Source organism: Spermophilus citellus, assembly GCF_964194105.1.
Source record: "Spermophilus citellus genome assembly, chromosome: 9".
NCBI classification, from domain to species: domain Eukaryota; kingdom Metazoa; phylum Chordata; class Mammalia; order Rodentia; family Sciuridae; genus Spermophilus; species Spermophilus citellus.
Window position 1 is genome coordinate 56,493,978 of NC_138191.1, and position 22,016 is coordinate 56,515,993.

General features: G+C 43.1%; 1 protein-coding gene across 5 annotated transcripts in view; it reads right to left on the reverse strand.

Moving 5' to 3' along the window:
* Positions 1-22,016, reverse strand: part of SLC44A3 (solute carrier family 44 member 3) — a 74,566-nt gene that overhangs the window by 39,774 nt on the left and 12,776 nt on the right. For all 5 annotated transcript variants that reach the window (XM_081307800.1, XM_081307799.1, XM_081307798.1 and 2 more), the window contains 4 exons: positions 16,024-16,184; positions 14,137-14,226; positions 12,851-12,975; positions 7,849-8,035 (listed from right to left, as the gene is read on the reverse strand). In XM_081307800.1, coding sequence (XP_081163926.1) covers positions 7,849-8,035; positions 12,851-12,975; positions 14,137-14,226; positions 16,024-16,184 — 563 coding nt within the window. The remainder of the gene's footprint in view (positions 1-7,848; positions 8,036-12,850; positions 12,976-14,136; positions 14,227-16,023; positions 16,185-22,016) is intronic.

The window sequence follows — 22,016 nt, forward strand, 5'->3', positions numbered from 1 at the left end:
GCCACCTGGGGGAAATCACTCTTGGAGAAATACTGCTCGATTGAGCAATCAGGTGCTGCAGGGAAAAGCTGAAAGGAAAAGGCTGGCTTCAGGGAAAGGCTGAAAACAGGAGCAGAGCCTGTGGGTTACAGAGCCCGTGGGTGGGGCAGGAGCATTTCTGTGCATATGACCGCCCCCTTCTGGATGACTGTGTCAGTGCAGGCAAGATCCTTTCTCCAAAGGACCAGGTGCTTCATGGCTATGGACTGTACACTACAACTACTGTTAAGGGTAGCCAGCAAGTGATAGTGGGAACTGAACTATGGACAGATCCCAAGATATGATGGACATTGGAAGATGGTAGTGGAAAAGGCCCCATACTTGGATAAGTCTTGGTTTTAGGCTCAGCTTTGACACATGTGCAAAGCAATCTGGGCCACAGTTCCCATGGTAAAGGTAAAGTAGGTAGGCAAGATGAGTGCCAGGGCCATGGTTACAGCTTGGGCTTGAGGGTCACACAGGCTGAGATTCACATCTCTGCACTATCCTGTGATGGCTGGCCAACCTTGGGCAAGTTGTGAAACCAAATACAAAATCTGTTTCTTCACCTGTCACCTGAGGATAGCAATACCTACTTTTCACTCTCTTGAGGATCTCATCTCAGTGTGGTTCCAAATGCCAATCAGGTAGCCACTAAGAATGAGTATAATAAATGGGTGTGGTGTTTAGAATACTAAGTGCAATGCACGATTAGTTATAAATGATTCCATTTGTGAAATTAATTTGCACACTTATTGAGCATCTGCATGCTAGCACTATGTTGGATATTAGAAAAATAAAAGAGATAAAAAAATCAGAAAGAAGATACTGTCTGAGTGAGACAAGAATTCACATATTACCATGTTGGTCTATTCATCTTCTAATCTTCTTCTGAATAACTTGTTTTATAACTTCTCCAACCTATGAGTTTCTTTCCCACCCTTACTCTCAGCCAATGACCTCACTTGATGCTGCTCTGAGAAGAATGAAGCAACCAGAAAACCTTTGCTAAACTGGGCTCAGTGGTACATGCCTGTAATCCCAGCAGCTTTGGAGGCCAAGGCAGAAGGATCAAAAGTTCAAATCCAGCCTCAGCAAATTAGCAAGGCCTGAAACAACTCAGCAAGACCCTGTCTCTAAATATGTAAAAGAGGGCTGGAGTTGTGGCTCAGTGGTTAAGTGCCCCTGGGGTCAATCCCTGGTACCAACAAAACAGACCTCTGCTAATGCCCACCCCACATCTACCTGCTATCAACACATCTCCACAATCTGACCCCTTCCCTTAATATGATAAGTTGTCCATGATCCTGAGGCCAACCTCTCCACTAAATGCCACCTTTCTTACCTACTTGAAGATATTTCTTCAGCAATTCTTCCTCTCCCTTGAATTGTTTGGAGTCCCATCTTTCAGAAAACCTATTCTGAAGTCTTTTTTCCTCTGGTTTCCTCCCCATTTCTCTTTCTTCTTTATAGCCAAATTTCTCAAGATTAGCCATATTTACTCTTTCCAATTCCTTTCCTTCCACCTTCTCTTAACCTACTTTAATCATGACTCCTTCCCCTCATCTCTGAAATTATTTTGTCTCACCTCCAGGTTGCTAAATTCCATAGTGAATCCTTAGTTCTCACCTTACTTATCAGCAGTCCTTGAGACACTGGACCATTCGAATCCTCTTGAAACCCTTCATCTGAATTCAAGGACACAACATTCTTTTTTTCTTCATTTTTACTCTTCAGTGCTGGGGATCAGGGTTTTGCACAGGCTAGGCAAGAACTCTACCATTGAACACACCCCTAGCCCTCCAGGGCATCTTAACATTGAAGTGTTTCAAAGCAGTCCTTGGATTTCTTCCCTGTCTATCTATACTCATCTTAATCTCATGGTTTTAAATACTACTTATCTGTTCCCAAATAAAAATTTATTGGGGACCTCCCTCTGAACCTCAGACATATACAGATAACTAACTGCCTGTTGGATATTTCCATTTGTTAGTCTAAAAGATATTTCAATACAACCACAATTAACTTTTTATCTATTCCTAAAAAGTTCCACTCAATTTATTGCTCCATCTTTGTTTATGACCATCCTATCTTCCAGTAGCTTAGACCAAAAAAAAAAAAAAAAAAAAAAGCCCAGAGTCATTGCTAGCTCTTCTTTCTTTCATACCCCTTGTCAGGAAATTCTGTTGGCTCCACCTCCAAAGTAGAGGTAGAATCCAACATGTCACACTACCCTCCCCTGTACCACCATCACATCCACCTTGGGCCACTGTTATTAAGATGCATATCAGGTCATGTTTCTATTCTCTTAAAACCCCACCAGGACTTCCCATCTCAGACCAGGAGCCAAAATTCTTACAAAGGCTACTAAATCCACAGATTCTGAACCTATGCCCTTTCTGACCTCCCTTCTGAACCACATTCTCCCTCAACCACTCTATTCTGGTTGATTGGGCTTCCTTGTTGTGTCCTAGAACCCTGGTTTCTTAATGTCCTCTAGCTAGGACATTGTCCCATTTGGTTAGATACTTTGTGGCTCTTTCCTTCAAGTCTCACCCTATCACCAAATTTCCAATTGTACTCCTGCCCTTTTATGCATTTCCTATTCCTCTTTGCTGTATTTTCCTTCATATCACTAATAAGCTTTCAAGGTTCTATAGAATTCATTTAATTATTTTATTTAAGTCTACCCTCCTCAAACTAGAAAAAAAAAAGCTATATCTCCAGCATATCTAACAGGGTCTAATGTACAGTAAATGCTCAGGGAATACTTGTTGAATGAATAAATGAATTAATCACAAATCATACATTTTATCAAAGAGGCATGAGACAGCTTTCTAGAGATCTCCCTATAAGTGCATCAGAATAATCTGGAGGATAGTCACCATGCACCTGGCTGTAAATCTGGACATTACTGGCAGTCTTTAGCATTTTAAGAGACTAAGGTGATTTAGTGATCATTGCAAATAGCAGATTCTTAAGGAAAGCAGTCCAGCTGGCATAATATCCAAAAAGAGCAGGCCCAACTTGAAAGGACTCTATTTTTTAGCACATTGTGTGTACTTCCCTGGACCCCTTCCAAGGATGCTACTGACCCTCCATCTTGCTAACCTCCCCCCTGTCTATGTCTCCACTGGCTTCTGCCTCTGCTCTGGCAGCTTGAGGATGAGAGAGAGAGAGAGAGAGAGAGAGAGAGAGAGAGAGAGAGAGAGAGAGAGAGAGAGAAGTATCTCATTGACAGAGTCTACAAAATATCAAGTTCTTCCCTGTACACCTAATCAATACTCAATGACAGGTGAATTGAATTCCAAGTCAGTTGACCCACACCAGCATGACACACTAAGCCAAGAGACTTTATAGACTTTTGTAGATTTTTAAAGTTCTATACAGTTCACTCAATTATTTTATTTATACCTATCTCCCTCAAACTAGAAGGAAAGCCATATCTCCAGCATCTCTAACAGGGAGAACAAGAGAAAGATATGGTCTCTACCCTTGGGCCTGCTTGCTCTTGTGGGTAACAGCACATCTTGCTTTATTGTTCTTCAGGGCACTTTATCACCATGGGAAGCCAACTTATTTATGCCACTGTCACCACCCACCAGAAACTAAGTGCCTGGAAAACAGGGCCTTTGTTTTTTTGCTCCGTGTTGTATTTTGAGTACCTAGAGCGCACAGTAGGTGGCACACAATACAACTCTGGTGCTGAGCACATAATAGGCATGCAATGAATATTTGTTGAGTGAATGAAGAATATTTAAGAAATGAAGAAAAAATATCTAGGTACACCTGAGAAATTTGTAGCTTTTCTAAGAAATCTAATAATGAAAATGAATCTTGAAGAATGGCTGATTTCTGAAGCAGCCAGGGTGGGAAGCTGGGGTAAAAGTGGGGAGCAGATTCCAGCCCGTTGCCTGTTCCAAGCCTGCTGTGTACATCCTGCAGCTACTTCTTCTAACTGCAGCAAGGACCTGGAGGGAGGCACCTCCACCCACAGGACTTCTCCATTTTATAGACTGAGGCTTCCAGACCACTTTAGTGACCATAGGGGGTGCTCAGAATATCTGGGTTCTTTCCCACTCACCAATAGCACCTGCTGGATTCCCAATGGTTCCTATAGCTTTTGTCCCCCCCCCCCCCGCACCCCCACTGAATTTTAAAAAATATCTGTCACATTGCTTGTCATAGACAAATCCCAGTGGACTAATAAATGTCATTTCTGGATAGGGTGGGGGCTGAGATTGACATGCTCTGCTGAAATAACCTGCACCCAATCCACAATTTGTCAACTTCTTAATAGACTGATAAACAGTCACTAGAGAAATAGCTCATCTGGACAAATGTGACCTAACAAATGTCACCTAACTTCACTCCTATTCCCCCCCCATAAAAAAAACACAACTATTTACCTAGTGAGGAGCCCCACATACACAACTAGACCCTAGACTGAAGAGTGAGCCTGTCCTCATTGTAGCTGCCCAAGAGGTGAGACCCTCCGGCTCTGTGAAAAGGGCACTCAGCTCTCATCACCTGGTGGGTATGGTTTCATAAGAAGTGAAAGCTGCTCACAGCCTCCCCCAAGTACAGCTGGGGCATCTTCTGAAGATCAAAAAGTGATGCAGCTGCTGACCTGCCCAGCCCAGAGCAGGGTCACTCTGGCACTGAAAAGGCATTTGAGAACAAAGGGGATTCTGTGCACTTGGCCAGTCCACAGGTGTGTGGAAAGGGCAGTCAGGTGTCGTGAGGGAGTGGGCTAAAAATCTGGTTTCCATGATGCAGGTCTGTTTTAGTCAGCTTTTTTTTTTTTTTTGCTGCTGTGACTAAAAGACCCAAATGGAACAACTTTAGAGGAGGAGAAGTTTATTTGAGGGCTTACAGTTTCAGAGGTACAAAGCCATTGACAGCTGGCTCCATTCCTCAGGTCTCCAGTAAGGCTGAACAACATGGCGGGAGAATGTGGCAGAGGGAAACAGCTCACGTGATTATCAGGAAGCAAAAGTCTCCACTTGCTAGATACAAATACATACCCCAAAGCCACACCCCCGATGCCCCACCTCCTCTAGTCACACCATACCTGCTTTCAATGCCCACCCAATTAATCCCATCAGGTGATATATTCATTGATAGGCTTAAGCCTCTTCCAACCCAAACATTTTCCCTCCGAACCCTCTCACATTGTCTCACACATGAGCTTTTGTGGGCACCTCACATCCAAACCATAACAAGTTTCCAGAGAGAGCTGGGCGTGTCCTGTGAGGAAATTTCTCTCCTGTAAAGCCTAAGATAGTCTTGCTTGTAGACTTCTACAGTAGGTCCTGGGCACCTGTTTTCTTTCCTGCCTTCTACTCCTCTCATTCTTGCTCCTTTTGCTTCTCCCACTGATAGGGAACTGCCACGCTTCAATACATGACCCTCTGAGATGCCTGCTACCTTCGGCCCTGAGGAATAACCTCCTGTTTCCTGGCCCTCCTGCTTTCAATCCTGAGATTGAGGCTGTCTGATGCCTTGTAGGCCCTGGGCCCAACTAGGGTCCAAACAGGAGGAAGTTAAGAGGCACAGTGCTGGTAGCTCACCCCAAGTCAAGCCTTGGGGCTGTTCCCCTCTGACTTCAGTCCCCTAAGTCTCAGACTGGGCTCCTAGCTGTGTGGCCTTCAGCAAATGACTAGCTCAGAACTCAGTTTTCTTGCCTATAATTTAAGAATAGCACATTAAGTTGCAAGAGAATTAAGATGCTCAAAGGGGAGCACACAAAGAAGAACCTAGTACAGAGCTTAGAATCCAGAACATTTTCAACAGCATGTACCAAGACCCCTATGCTCCCTTCTGACCAGGACTGAGAGCACTTCAAGCCAGTGAGCTAGAGAAAGGCTGTTCAGTTCTGTGCTAGGGGAGACTTCCAACTGTCCCATAATAACTGCTTCCCTATTTTTTTTTTTTTTTTTGGTGGTACTGAGGATTGAACCCAGGACTTCACGCATACTAGGCAAGCACTCTACCACTGAGCTATATCCCTAGCACTGATTCACATTTTCTTGGAAATAGAACCTCTAAGTTTTAAACTGTGCAAGACTGACCAAAATGAAACTACATTTCCTGGTCTCCTTTCCAGATAGATGAGTTATCATCGACCTAGGATTTGGCCAGTGGGGTGGAGGGAGAAATGCAGCCTATGACTTCCAGGAGGGTGCATGCTCATCCTCCTTCCTGCCACCTTCCTACAGGCCGGAATAAGACATGGTGGCTGGAGCCCAAGTGGCCACTTCAACTATGAAGTAGAAGCAAGTAGTAGAGGTACAGAACAAGAAGGCACCTGAGTCCTTGAAATCTGGAAGACTATGCTTGCAAGGAATCCTCCTTGTGGACATCATCTATGTGGGAGGGAAATTACTTGACACTTTGTTTGAACCAATGTTTGCTTTGAGTTTTTCTATACCTTCCAGATAATCCTAATCCTGATTAGTCAGTCTGTTTGACCAAGGTTCCTCCCTGGATATCAGAAGTTCACTGCAGGCCTTCAGGAAGCTTCCAGAGACCTGCAGCAGAAGACACCATCCCTACAGCATCTCTAAAGCCAGAAATAGGGGCTTCCCAGGTCTGCTGACCACCTTGATTCTGAGGGTCAGTTCACTCCAGAGGAGAGGGAAGGGTACCAGGTTCACTAAGAAACAACCACAGCAGTTGCTCTGACATGCAAGATCACACATATTGGCTCCTTTCACTGGAGTGAATGAAGAGCAGAATAAGTTTGCTAAAACATTAAGGAATTGCATCAGTCTTGTTAACTTGACATGTGCTGTGGTTCTTATCTGCCTGGTGATAGTCTTAGAAAACAACTTTCTATTTTGTATTCACATCAGGGCATGATTCTGGACTGTCACCAAATCAAGTAGAGGAGTTAGAGTAGGATCATTCAAAGTGAGGCTCATAGATTAGCTGCCTGCCCTCACACTGTTTGTCATGAGTCTGCAATGAGATGACGGGCTTGTGCCAGAATGAAGATCAATGGCATCAAGAGCACAATGATTCCTTCAGCTGATTTTTTTTTTTCTTTCATAGCAAGTCTTGTTTTCTTTCATAGCAATGGAATGGTACACATTCCAGGCACAAGCTCTGTGTCTGGTTTCAGAGCACTTTGACTACCACTGCTCTAGAATATGGTGGCCCTGTTATGGAACATTTAAAACACACACAAACACACACACACACACACACACATACAATCTTACCCCAAGTGCAATAAAATTAGAATCTCTGAGAATGGGGTTCATGTATTCGTATTATAAAAAAGCACCACAGTCCACTCTGAGGAGTGCTCCTGGAGGAGACCAGTGTTTGGGTACCACGGGAGGATGCAGAATTATCTTTCAGAACTCACAAAGGGTGAACCTCTGCATGCACCCATATTAAACTTCAGCTGGCCCTGCTGGGCACAACAAACTTTTGACAGTCTTCCTGGGTTCTTTATCACCTACTGATTGGATAGGGGTTGACAAATTATCTTGGATAAAATTTAAACTTGGAGACATTTGATAATATTCTTTCTACAAGCCTTCGTTCAGATTGTAATTTTTCCTAACGCTTTCAGTCCTGACTGAATTTATTCTCTCATGAAACACAAGCCCAGCTTCTTCAAAGTCAATACAAAAGAGGGAAGGGAACTTCCGTGTCCCCCACTCCCATAACAGAGCCCTGGCACCATTACTGCTGTCATCAGATGCCGCTGGTTGCATGAGAGGCTTGGTGCCCACAGAAGCAGGCCAGAGTTCTCACAATGGTGAGGTCTCCTGCGTGTGACTCCTAGGGAAGGAACCTGCACCCACTGTCCCTTACCGGCAGTTCCCAGGCTCAGCAGCACAGCCACCCAAAGGATCCAGAAGAAAATGAGGATGGCAAATGTCCATAGTGGCTGGAACAGCAGGAAAGGAGAGCTTCTGATGACTTTATTTGTGACTTGGAAAAGCTCCACTGTCAATTTTATTCTCTTTCTGAGGACAAAAATCAAGACGAGCAGAATTGCCTGGTGAGAAAGGGTTCAGAGTAAATTATTTCAAAATAATGGGGGAACTGGGTACAGCTTAAAGCAAGCCCTATTATTTTACTGACATTTCAGCAAATAGCTCTTTTAAGATAGTCATACATGACTTTTGTTATAACTGAACAGGTCAATTCCCAGGCATGAATTGAACACCTACTATGTACTGGTCCCTTTTCTAGATCCTGTAGCTAGAACAGTGAACACTGCTTAGTCCCTTCCCAAAGGAGCTTTCAGTATGGTCATAAAGCAAAGGCAAATGAGAATTAAGTCCTCTAGAGTCAGGAACCATCTTCTCTCCCTCCACCCAGAACCCAAGGTGCTCAAAGAAGGACAGCAAAGGACAAGGGAACTTGAGTGTGAAGGAAAAGGACAGTGAGTATGTGCCAAGGCAGCCTCTGTGCCTTCTCCTCTATTGCTTTTTTTCTGCCCTGTATATAAGTACCTCTGAGTCTTTCATGTAAAGATATAATCCTCGTTCACCCCACATTGGTCCAGCCATTTCCCTATAGCTGAGTTTCTTAGCTTGTCTACACTGGCATCTACACTCATCTCCAACCACCTGCAAACCCCTAGACCCCCCCCCCACTCTCCTGAAACTTCTCCCCCTAAGGTCACTTCATGTGAAGTCTGCTAGATCCCATAAAATATTCTACATTCCAAGTCTTTTTTTTTTTTTTAATTTTTTTGCCTTGCTGTGTTTGGGAATGAACCCAGGACCCAGGCAACTGCGCTACCACTGAGCCACATCCCCAGTCCCTCCAAGTCTTGCTTGGCCACAGCATAGCATTTGAATCTACTGTTCACTCCCTTTTCTGGTCCCTTCCACAATCTCTCTGGCTCTTCTACTATTTCAGTTATTGCTTCTTAGGATCTTTGGGGGGAAGGAATCTTCTGCTCCTTTGTGGTTTTAGCATCCTTCCCAGATGCTGATGACCTTCAAATAAAAACCCCAGCCTCACCTTTCTCTAAGCAATGGATGACGAAGCATATTAGATATTAAAAAGGCCATACACATCTTAAATGTCTCAAATTCACCCTGTCCTGAACCAAATTCATTATCTTTATTCCAAAATCTCTTCTTCCCTGTATTCCCTACCTCTAGTGGTCCTAATTTTTCTGGACTCCAAGATTCCTTTCTTGTATGTTCCCATTCTATCCTATGGTTACCTAACCACAGTATTTGGCATTTTCCACTGCACATGTTTATATCTGAATCTCCCCTTAGATTGATTTCCTTGAGGCTAGCACACAGCATAATCCCTGTCACCTCTGATTCAATTTCTTAAATATCCCTTAAGTCATCCTCTCCTCTCTAAAACCATGGATGATGTCCCAGGTCAAGTCTCATCATCTCTTATCTGGCCCCCAATGGTCTCCTCATTAGTTGTCTGCATTTAATTTTCCTGATATGCCCCCACCTCAATCCCTTCTCCTCTTAGCTCACAGCTAAGGGACCTTTCTAAAGGGTGAAGTCTAGGGTGTCATCTCCTTGCTAAAAATCCATCAATGGTTCTTCAGAACATCTGGATAAAGATCAGACTCATTATTATCACAGATCCGGACCTTCCAGAAATGAGCCCTCCCTGTACCTGCATCAGACTTTCATGGAGGGCACCTCTCCATGTGACCCTGTGTACTCTGTTTCCTTGCCTGAGCTGCCCTTTCTCTTCCAACTGGACTGGAGTATTTCTGCCCTCAAAGATCTCACACACAGTGGAGGAAAGACGTCAGAGGAAAGTAGGATAAATTGTGCAGAAGCTACTCCAGGATCTGCGAGCACACCCCTACTGTGGGGGGTTCTTGAGAAGCCAAGCCCAGAAGAGACCTTTAAACTGCAAAGGGCTATCAATGCCTAACACAATCAACAAGGAAGGGACTGTTTCACTGTTCAGGAAGCAAAGCGATATAATCTTTAGGCAAATAAATTTGGCTCTGGCTCCTAAGAGGAACCTTAATATAGGTAAGTATTTAAATGTGTGTGTGTGTGTGTGTGTGTGTGTGTGTGTTACAACTTATATTAGAAATATCCAGGTGATGCCCTGCTCACACTTAGAGTACACTGTGAGCATGTCCATCACAAGGAAAGGATTGACTCTAATTTGTTCCTTTCCCCAATCTGGATGGAGATCAGTGTCACCACCCAGTGCTGCGGGTATGGACTGAGTGGGTGGGCAGAGCTCACCACACAGGCTTCACTCCTAAGTGGCAGGGAGCTGCATTCTGCTAATCATCCTAGAGTATTGTCTGAAGTGAACATATAATGCCACTCACCCCATTTTCCTCATTGTTGCAAATGATTATATTGAAACTCCTTAAGTGATATTCACAGTTGGCCCCTATCTTCCCAGAACATGTGCTCAAGTTTATTTGTAAGCCTCCTGCTAAGAACTCCAGGAGACAGGAACACATCCTTGCCTAGGAGGTCCTCGGTGGTCCCCGGGGACCATACCTCTCAACAGCATTCCCATTTGATGCATGAGGAGACCAGGGCCTAAGAGGCCAAGTCATCTCTCCCAGGTCTCAGCAGTGGGCCCTGGATTTGGGCACAGGCCTGGGACTACAGAGGCTGGGCTCTTTTTTTCTGGAACGAAGGCCACCACAAAAGGGGGAGGAGCTCTGAAGTAAGCAACAAGGGATAAGGTTTGAGGGAAGTGACCCCCCTTCTCCATCTATTCCTTTCCTGATAATGTCAGTTTACTCCTTTCTCTCCTTTAATGAGAAGAGCTGAGATAAGAAGAGTCAGAGAAGGGAAGAGGGGCTTCTAATTACTTCTCCCCCCACCCCTGGAGATCAGCTCCAGGGTATCTGTGGGAGGTGTCTGCAGGTGTCTGTGGGAGCTGGTTAGTGTAGGGACCAAGCAGGGCAGGCAGTGGCTTACCCAGACAGTTCTCAGCTGAGCATGTGAGCAGGTCACCTGCCAGGCAGTAATGGGGGTGGCTCTCTGGTGAATGCGGAGCCTCCATGGCAGATCTGCCTCTCAGCAAGGAGTGGGGTCCACACCTCTGCAACAGCATTCCCATGTGATGCATGAGGAGACCAGGGCCTCAGAGGCCAAGTCATTTTTCCCATGTCTCAGTGGTGGGCCCTGGATTTGGGCACAGGCCTGGGACCACCAAGACTGGGCTCTTTTCCTGTGCACTGTGCCAGGGCACTGCCTGCTGTGCACTTCACCTGGTCACAGGCTGTGCTGGCTTGTGTCAGTGCCTCTCTAGCTCCACTGTTTGCTGCTGAGTCCTGTGTATGTTAGAAGCTGCGTGTAACTGATGACGGAGACAAAGGATCTGGGCTCCTGTGAGGGTAAGAGTAGACCCAGCCGGGCCAGCACAGGAGAGAAACCCAGGCCAAATGAGGGCACATGAGCCAAGGCTGGATTCTGCCCTCTGTACAGCCACCTGTGACACTCAGGGACAGGTGATACAGACTCACCTTTCCCTCACCTCATACTAGGTGAAGAGAAGAAGTCAACCCTGACCCTGAGATATGGTGGCCATGAGTAGTGCAGTGTGTGAGGACAAAGGGGGCCCTGTGGAGGGCTGGGGAGGACTGGCTCTCTCTCCAGCTCTGGGCCCTGCTCCTCCTCCCCTGAGCCCCAAAGCCCAGGCCTGGCTGCTGGGGAGCCTTTTCCTCTACAGCCTCCTTCACAGTCCTGCTTAGCAGTGAGCCTGGACCTTGACTGAGGAAGGAGTCAGCTGCTTTATTGGATGCCACTTGCTCCCTGACACATCTTATGTAAAGAACATAAACCTGAAAACTCACTGTGAAAAGGAGAAAATGTGAAGCCTATAACCAATATGAGACCTGAAGGATTTCCTCAGAAGAGAGAATGGAGCTGGTGAGAGAATCTGCATTTGCAGAAAGGTTTAATGGGCTGTGGAAGGCCCTGGCTGCCTCTCTTCTGCTCAATGATGAGTGAGCAACAGCTAGCACTTGACCTGGGGTTACCAGAGGTTCAACACCCCCCAACCCCAGAGCCTGGTGATTCTAGCACCTCTATGCCACCTGAGGAGTGACTGAAATGATTTTTGGTTGCCAGTCACCCTCCTCCAACAACCACTATCCCCTGCCTCAATATTCCCAGTTCTCCTGTTTTTAACTAGGGAGTTCACTGAGGAGGCAGCAGGTTGTCTGCAAACCAAAATAACTCAGTGGCTGGCAGGTGTGGAGACAAAGGGCCCTGTGTGCTCAGGGCAGCAGAGCTGGCACACCCGGGGAGAGCTCAGTACCCACTGGCTCACAAACAGGAAATGAGAGCTGTCATAAACTGCTTCCTCCTCCCCAAAGGTCCACTGTTGGAGCCCCTTGGGTAGGAATGGTCTAACAGCAAGGATATAGAATCAGCCTCTGGAGGACAACAGAAATGACTTGGAAAGAATTTATTTTTTTGAAGATTTTGATTTATTCCTACATAGGTATCTCAAATCCAAAGAAGGTACCCCATCATGTAGGCACATTCTGAGGTAAAAGAAAAACAAACGCTAGTTGTTTTTGACTAAAATTCAATGATCTGGGTTTCAGAGCTCTGACTGGTGACTCAACCCACTGCTGAAAGGGTTTTCTTTTTCTTTTCTTTTTTTTTTGTGGGGGGAAGGGTGAGGGGTGAGTATCGGGATTCTACACAATGGTGCTTAACCACTGAGCCCTATCCCAGCCCTTTCTATGTTTGAGACAGGGTCTCACTGAGTTGCTTAGGCCTCGATAAATTGCTGAGTCTGGCTTTGAATTTGTGATCCTCCTGCCTCACAAATCACTGGGATGACAGGTGTGCACCACCACACCCAGTAGAAGGGGGTTTCTTACCGTGATGACTGTAGACACAATAGCAAACCCCAGCACACACTTCATATTTTCCCTTTCTGTGTCCAATTCTATGCTGAGGTCGTTGGTATAGTCATAATACAGCCACCATAAGATACCGCAGACAACTAGAAAACAACACCAGCAGGGCTCAGCACACACGCCCTGGGGTAACGTCCTCCCACTGTAAGCCCCCTGGGTGGCCCTGCTTAGGAGGTGGGTCCCAAGTTCCTGGGGCATTTATAGCCAGCAGCTGCCCTCTGGCGGAGCTGGGCAGAGCCAGGGTAGCCCACAGAGTACCCCCAACCCATAAGAGCCTTTGGTTTTGGGAGACCCAGGAGGTGGCCCCAGAATACAGATGCCTAGCCCACAGGTTGGTCTAGTGTGAACAGGAAAGTAGCTACATCAACAGGATAGTGAGGGGAACTCTGTTAGTGTCCAAAGACTAAAATGTTCAGGCAAACTCTGCTGGAGATCTCTGCTGCAGGAGCCTGGACACTGGCTTCTGACCCACCAAAGCCAGGCAATTTACACAGGCTGTGGGACTCACGTATATCAGAGGCCTACTCTGAGGATACCTTGACATTGCAAATACTTTGCATTTAGCTATAAAACACTACAATAAGCCACTTCCACAGGAACTCTATAGAGGTCACAGCCATCCACTAAGTGTAGGTGAGGAAAGTACCCCTCACAAGTCAGTGCTGCCATCCAGCACAGGGCTCTGGGGTGCTCCGATGCTGAGGGCAGAGCTGATAGTTCAGAGGAATGAAACACTACTGTCTCTCATTAAAACTAAAAAACACTGATACCCTTTTCCCAATGATCCTAGGAAGATCCACAATCCAGCAACTGATGATGGGCCCACAGGGGCCTTCAGAACCCTATGCCTACTCAGGCCTGCTCTTCAGGTTGCAGAGCCTTTGCCTGACAACTGTGGTCACCAACATGCCAATGAGTGAGGTGCAGGTTCAGAAAAGATCCTCCAAAATGCTTGTGATGACACTGGAACTCTCTCTTAGTATTATGGGTACCAGGCTCATCTCAGGCCCGCAAAAAATACTAGAAGCGACAACAGACTTGGCGTTAACTTTGCCATGATCTGTGAGACATGAGCAACTCCTGTCAATCTCCCTGGGTTTGGCTTTTCTTACGTGCAAAATGATGGGGCTGGATGAGACACTCTCTGAGACTCCATTCATCTCACAAATACCAACTTTTAAGTTCTGTACTTAATGGAAAGGCTTTTCATTTAATCAAAAAGAAATCCATCAAGAAGACATACTTACACAGCAATCCAAGAATAACCAATGAAATGAAAATGTGAACCAGAAGAGTGGTGATGAATCGGAAGGTGAACATCATGGTCAAGGACAAGGCTGAAAAATCAAGAAAAACACATAAACCCAAACAGCAGCAAAGGGTGAGAGTGATGGTAGCAGAAGCAGGAAAAGTGAGGGCCCAGGGTTTTACTCCATCTCCAAATGTCTTGGGACACCTGCTAAATGCTAAAGGAAAATACAGGATATAATCAGGGCACCCTCTGAAGCATGTGGGGTTTAGTAGGCTGTAACAAAGCCAGTCTTCCTGAGTTAAAATTAAAAAGAAGGTATTTTATTCCCAAAAGCTCAAGTTATTTTTTTTCCTTACAAGTCTAACTGAACTGTTTAAAAATTTTACTATACTAAGTTTCATACTGAGCGTGTGTAAAGTTCTGACTTTAAATGTCCTTAGGTACTTTTATTAAATCTAAAAGAATCATGCCTTTAAGATGAAAATTTTGAGTCTAAGTATATAAAGTAAGCTGTATAAAAAGCATTGCATTTCACTTTCCAATATTTGAGCTTGTATGCTTATGAATTTTTCTAAATATTTCAGTGAATCTATAAATGCTATTTTATTTTTTTTTACTAAACAGAAAATCAGGATTACATAAAGATATTTCAGTGTGGTGGCTGAGAACATGGAGTTTGGAATTAGACAGACCTGGGTTTGAGTCTCAGCTCTGTCACCCATTCTACTAGCTGCCACCCATTCTACTACTGGCCAAGGCACTTAAACTCTCTAAGCCTCAGGTTCCTCTACTCTGAGCGGAATGGGGTTTATCACATTAAAGCCTTAATGTGATAATAAGCACAGTGCCTGGTACCTGAGAATTGCTTGGGAAATAACAGCTGTTAATGCCATTATGAATCTAACAAGTACAGCCCTTGTGGGGACATTAGGTTGAGGTATATGATATCAGGACTAGCCTGGATTTTTTTTTTTTTTTTTTTTTTTTTGGTATTTGTGGTTACCACGTCAGTGTCTTAGAGTCAGAAAATACTATTTGGGTCATTTGAAGTTATTCTCAGTCTAAGTAAAATGTTTGGACCCTATATATGGTGATTACTTAAGTTTCCCCAAGCCCTGGGGAATTAGTAACCTTTTGGTAATGAAATTAAGGAAAACTCAATTTGTGGAACTGGCCAAAATATGTTAATGGATGACCAACTGGGAAGGGACTAGATAATAGGTTATTGCTATGGTCTAAAGTTGCAGAGGGTGTTAACCTGTTCAAAGAGACAGTTGGCTCCAGGGGCTCAGCAAGTGGAAAGAGAGAGAGTGGGAAGTCAAGGATCAAGAGTGGGTCACTGCCTCCAGAAATGCCCAAGAGAGGCATGTCTTGGCCCAAGGACTTCTTCTGCCTACAACCCAAAGCAGGTATGTTCCTTTGAAGAGCTGGATTCACGGGCACTGCAGTCTGACCCTCTTAATGTGGATGCACACTCCTCCCGGGCTCACCAGACAGCCCTCTGATCTGGCTCACCTACAGGTAGAAGGCACGTAGGCCAGAAGATGTGTTTTCTTATCCCCTGATGGTTGTACTTTTCAGAGCCAAAGAACAAACTTACTCTCTGCTTTATGCATCCATCCCTCATGCAGAGCTGAGAACAAAAAACTCCCAGAAACTGGTGAATACAATCCAGTGAGGCTTCCTGGCAGATAGCCAGCTGACTTCTTCCATTCCCACTGTCCCTTTCCCAAATTTAACCTGAAATGTTGAAAATATCTTCAAAGAAAATAAACATAAAGTTTTTTATTTAAGTTAAGAAGTTAATTTCAAGACACTACATATTTAAGCTGTAGAAATTTTGGCATCCCACAAATAGTTGCTAAAATAAAATTAAAATTACCTAATGCGAAGATACACAGGCCAAGGATTGTATCTCTTGCTGACATTATTCCACTTAGAATTCGATGGAGGGTGTCAACATCATTTACCAAAACAGATGCAAACAGGGAATAGCACTCAGGTGTTTGAGGCACACACCGGTTAAACAACGGGAAAGACTTGCTAAAAGTAAAAGAAGTGATAGCAAAAATGTTTATTTCATCATTCATTTTTAAAAAGATGTTCATTTAAAATTCTGCACAATCAAGAAAGGCTAAGCTCTGTCGTATTAAAAGGGTGTTTAGATATCTGTACACCTTAGGAAGCCAGGAGGCAGGTGATGGGGACCCACAGAAGCCTGAAACCTGAACTTGGGGAACAACATTTTTGTTTTGTTTCTGGTGCTGGACATCAAACCCAGGGCCTTGTGCATACAAAGCAGGTGCTCCTGCTGAGCAACACTCCCAGCCAGAACAATACTTTAAAAATGAAAACAGTATATATTATTTAAGGTGTATAATGTGATGATTTGATATATACATTGTGAAATTATTACCACAAACTAATTGACATATCCATCAACTCATAGTTACAGTTTCTTTTTTTATGATGAAACATGTAAGATCTATTCTTAACTCTAGTTTACAATACAGTATTATTAACTATAGTTTCCATGCTACACATTATATCTCTAGAAGGTACTCCTCCTAATAAGTGAAACATACCCCAGACCAACATCTTCCCTTCCTCTGTCCTGGTAATCACCATTCTACTCTTTGCCATTCTACTCTTTGTTGCCATAAACTTGATTTTTTTTAGACTTTCTTTATAAGTGAGATCATGTAGTATTTGTCCTGTTTCTGGCTTATTTTACTTAATATAATGTCCTCCAGGTTTATCTATACTGAAAATAGCAGGATTTTCTCCTCCTCCTCCTTATACTTCTTTTTTTTTTAAAGATTGAATAAATCCTGTTCTATATATATATATATATATATATATATATATATATACACCACATTTTATTTTGGGGGAACAATATTTTTGACTCTGATATGTCTCAGTCCTTCCTGGACTAATACCAACTCTAACATGAGAATCAGATTTCTTTAAGGCCCTGGTAGGGATATGCATTGGACCAACCTGAAGCTGTGTTAGTGACAGTACCAGCTTCATTATATCCTCCCAGGAAGCACTCTCAGAGTGAGTGCTTAAAAAATGAAGAATAACATATGAGTGACACCTTGGGTAAATGAGAAAGCAACTTTTTTTTTTTTTTTTTTTGGTGGTGCTGGGGATTGAACCCAGGGCCTTGTCCATACAAGGCAAGTACTCTACCAACCAAGCTATATCCCCAGCCCAAGAAAGCTAATCTTTTAGAATCCTTTCTTGAGATGTGAAAATAGCCTGGGAACATATATTCTGAAGATTTTAAAGAATTCTAAAGAATCTTAATGAGGCCATGAATACCTTCATAGGCTCCTGGCTTGCTCTCTTTCCATGGTTCCCAAACAAAGGAAATAATACCAACCCAAGAAATGCCAAATTATCTAACAAGTTGCTAAAAAACTAAGGAGTCACTAATTGTTTTGTGAAATGTATGAAGATGAAACAAAGGAGGACCCAAATGCAAGCATCTCCATGCAATGAAGAAGGCAAAGGCTTCTGGAATTTCAATGAACACAACGTGGAAGGAGCTTCTTTAGGAGGTGACGATATTATAGCAATAGTCCCTGAGTCACCAAATAGTGATTTAAGAGAGAAGCAACACTGTAGAAAAATTTAATTTAAGTCTTGAAAGGGGTAAAACAGCCACCTGGCTCAAATTCCAAAAAATACACTAGACTGAAGCTTTAGAAATCACCCATCCTCATTCCTGAGTCATTGAGTCTGTTTCCTCACAGGAACCCTTGGTTTTGGTTTCTCGCCTATCAGTCTAAAGACATTCTTTTTAGCATATGCAAATGTAACAGGAAATTTAAATAGAAGTTTTGTAGCTGAGCTCAAAAATAACAAAAATTATACTCGAAAAACAAAATGTGAGATGCCGCCATGCTGAGCTTGCCAAAAGAGGGCGTGGGTGGGGAAGGGGTAATGGGTTAGATTTTTCTTAACTCCCACACCCACACCAACAACAGAAAAAGGGCTGGGAGTTGGTTAGAAGAGCATTTTGAAAAAATAAACTTTTAATACTGAAATAATTTTAGAGTTACAGAAAAAGTATAAAGATGGAAAGAGAGTCCCTGTGTGCTCCTCACGGGCTTCTCCCTAATGTTAGCATCTTACACAAAACAGTGCTTTTGAGAGGATGAAGACTTAACATTGACACTATGCTATTAACTAAACCACAACCTTTATTTGGACTTCATCACGTTCTACTAATGTCTTTTTTTCTGTTCTGGGGTCCAAACAGGATCCCACAGTGCATTTAATTGTTATATCTCTTCTTTGGTCTGTGATAATCTCTTGGTCTGTCCTTGTTTCTCATGACCTTGACATTTCTGAAGATTTATGGTCAGGTATTTTGTAAGATGTCCTTCCATTTGTAGGAATTCTGTCATGTATTCTCATGCAATTAGACCACAGTTATGCGTTTTTGGAAAAGATCAGAGAAAAGCATGGTTAGGGAACATGATTACCATCACTATTGAACTTGGTGGCTTGGTTAAGGTGGGATGGCCATGTCTCTCCACTGTGGAGTTGACATTTTTCTCTTTCCATACTCTATTCTTTGGAAGTAAGTTGCTAAGACTTGCCCACTCTTAAGAGGAGGGAAATTAAGCTCCATCTTCTAAAGGGAGAAGTATTTATCTTACGGGGATTCTTCTGTAAAGATTTAGCCTCTTTTCTCCATTTATTTACTTATTTAATTATTCATTTTCATCAGTGTAGGCTCATGGGTATTTATTCTATTGTTTTTGTTAAAATATAATATGATCATTAATTAGTCACTAGCAGGTATTTAAGGTTGTCCCCTGTGTCCTTCTGATATGCCTGGTCCTTTTTATATTTTTTTCCTTGAGTACTTCTTTACTTTCTGGCTCTACAAAATGACCCAGGTTTAGCTGGTATTTTCCTCATCCAAGCTGTAGAATCCTTCATTTCTCCACAGATCCTTTAGAGAATAGCAATTAGAAACAAAAATATGAGTATTGGACCTGCTCATTGTTACTCAGGTATCTCTATTCTAAGTCCCCTTATAATCAACCCCCATATGGCACATTCAGAATTGCTAGACAGGTTAGGCATGTTGGCCCATGCCTCTAATCCCTGCTACTTGGGAGACTAAAGCAGGAGTATCGCAAGTTCAAGACCAGCTTTAGAAACTATCTCAAAACAAAATTTTATTGTATTTTACTTTTTGTTAGTGGGTATTGTACCCAGGGATGCTTTACCATTTAGTTACATTCCCAGTCCCCCACCCCATGGCTATTTTTTTTTTTTTGACACAGGTTCTAAGTTGCTGAGAACCTTGCTAAGCTTCTCTCAAACTTTCAATCCTCCTGCCTCAGCCTCCCGAGTCACTGGGATTACAGGTGTGGGCTACTGAGCCCAGCAAAATAAAAAGTTAAAAGAGAATTGGTGATTAACTCTGAAGTAGACCACACCTGGGTTCAATCCCCACTAACAAATAAATAAGTCCATAAATAAATCATTTTTAAAAGTTTTTTTAAAAAAGGATTGCTAGTTGGTACTGCTGTGATAAATTCACTCACTCAAGCAGTGTTTATGTATGGCTCTTTTTGTCTCTAGCTTATAGCATACAGTCACAAAGCTGTTTTCCAAAGTCACTTAGGACAACTTCTCCACCTCCTTCAGTGAGGCTGTGAAATATTTGTAATAGAGTTAAATTCTTAATTGTCTATGTTCTATCCTGAGAGCTCCTAACACCTTGGCTGATTTTATTTTTTATTGGTATACAGTGAAATTCACTACTGTTCAGGTGCTGACAAGTGCAGAATATCATTAGAACAGCAATTCTGAAGGTTTTTCTTTTCTGGAGAATTGTCATGTGTCCCCATCCCTGTCCCCAAGGGGAAGAGACTCATGGGCACCTCTCTTAAGTCAGAAGACAAGGGCTTCATGGGAAACTCACTGAGCTTAGGGAAGCCCAAAGATTAAGATCTGAACCACCCTGGGAAATGTGGAGGGAGAGTGGCTTTAGCAACAGAGTGAAGGGCCATGACATTTGTTAGGGCCAAGGATGCCCTCCCTGGGGCATTGCCTCAACAATCTATGAAATTGCTCATCTCCCCAGACCCTGGCCCAAAACAGCATTATCAAACCCTTAGAGGCTGACCATCTGCTGGGTGAAGACAGTGGAGACTTAGATGCTATGTCCTCTATCACAAGGAGATCCAGCCTCTTTTATCTTTAAGAAACATTTTATTTTTTTCTGTGAAGCATTTATTCAGATTCCTACCCCATTTTTTGGCAGGGACTACTAGGGATTGAACTCAGGGCCTCTAGAGCACTGGGCCACATTCCCAGCCCTATTTCATATCTTATTTAGAGACAAGGTCTCACTGAGTTGCTTAATGCCTCACTTTTTCTGAGGCTGGCTTTGAATTTGCAACCCTCCTGCTTTAGCCTCTGGAGCTGTTGGGATTACAGGCATGCACTACCATGCCTGGCCCTACCTCATTTTTACACTGAGATTTTGTTCTTTTCAAAGTCGATTTGCAAGATCTTTCACAAATTAGAGAAATCAATTTCTTTTCTTATATGAATTATGAGTATTTTTCCTATTAACTTTGCTTCCAGTGTTTCTGCATGACAGAAATGATTCCTTTTTTATATAGTCAAATTAATGAATTTTTTATGTCTTATGAGTTTTAAGCCATAGATAGAAGCTTTCCTACTCTTAGGTTATAAAAGAATTTTCCCTTGACTTCTTCCAGTACTTTCCTCCTGGATGTTAACTGGTTGTGGAATACTATTTGTTGAATAGTTCTTTATTTAGGAAGATAATCTTATCATGTAGTAAATTTTTGTAAGCATTTGGGTCTAATTCTATTATTCTAATTATGATAAATTTATAGATCAACTTAGGGAGAACTGACATTTTTTCTTTATATTAGCAAACTGTATTATTAAGAACACAGTATGCCTTTCCATTTGTTCAAGTTTTCTTTGTATCTGAAGAACATGTACAGGTTTTCTTCCTATGAATCTAGCAGATTCCTTGTTAAATGGGCTTCGAGGCACTTTTGTGTTTTTCTGTGTGTTTTTTCTTGCTCTGGTAAAAGCGCAAATGTTCAGGTTTCAGTGTGTTAATCGTGTTGCATGCCACCTACATGAGTTCTCTTATTGTTCATAGGAGCTTTTCAGTTATTCTCTTAGGTTTCCAGGTCTATAATCATACCATTTGCAGAGTAGTAATTTTACATTCTGCTTTTCAATTTTTAAACCTCTGATTTCTTTTTCTACCACTAAACAGATTCTTAACACCAATAAATCTCATTTTTTTCTTTTTCTTTTCTTTTTTGTTTTGGTGGTGGTGGTGGTGCTGGGATGGAACCCAGGGCCTCATGCATACTAGGCAAGCATCTTACTGCTGAGCTACACTTCTGAGCCCCACTCTCCCGGAAATGTTATGAAAGCAAATGTTTTCTGAGCTTTCATTCAGTGTTTGTGAACATTAAGTTCAGATACAGCTTTAATGCTACTTTTTTTTTCCTCAAACACAATTCTTCATAAGACCTTCATTTTGTCCACTATAGTGATTTTAGGCACTTAATGACCATATACTGGGAAAGAATGACCCATCTCTACCCTGAGGGCAACACAGAGAAGCATGTGATGTATGGGCCACCCATGTTGGGTGGTTGACTAGTTGCCCCTGGAGTATATCATTAACTGAGGTGGTCGGGGGAGTGTCTTTAGGACACAGCCTGAGGTTTCTTCTCCATGTCTCCTTTTCTTCCTACCACTAGCAAAGCCACTCAGACTTTCAGGAAGTTCTCTGGAGAGCTGCCTGCATATTTAGGTGACCCTGTCTGTGGAATTCTCAGA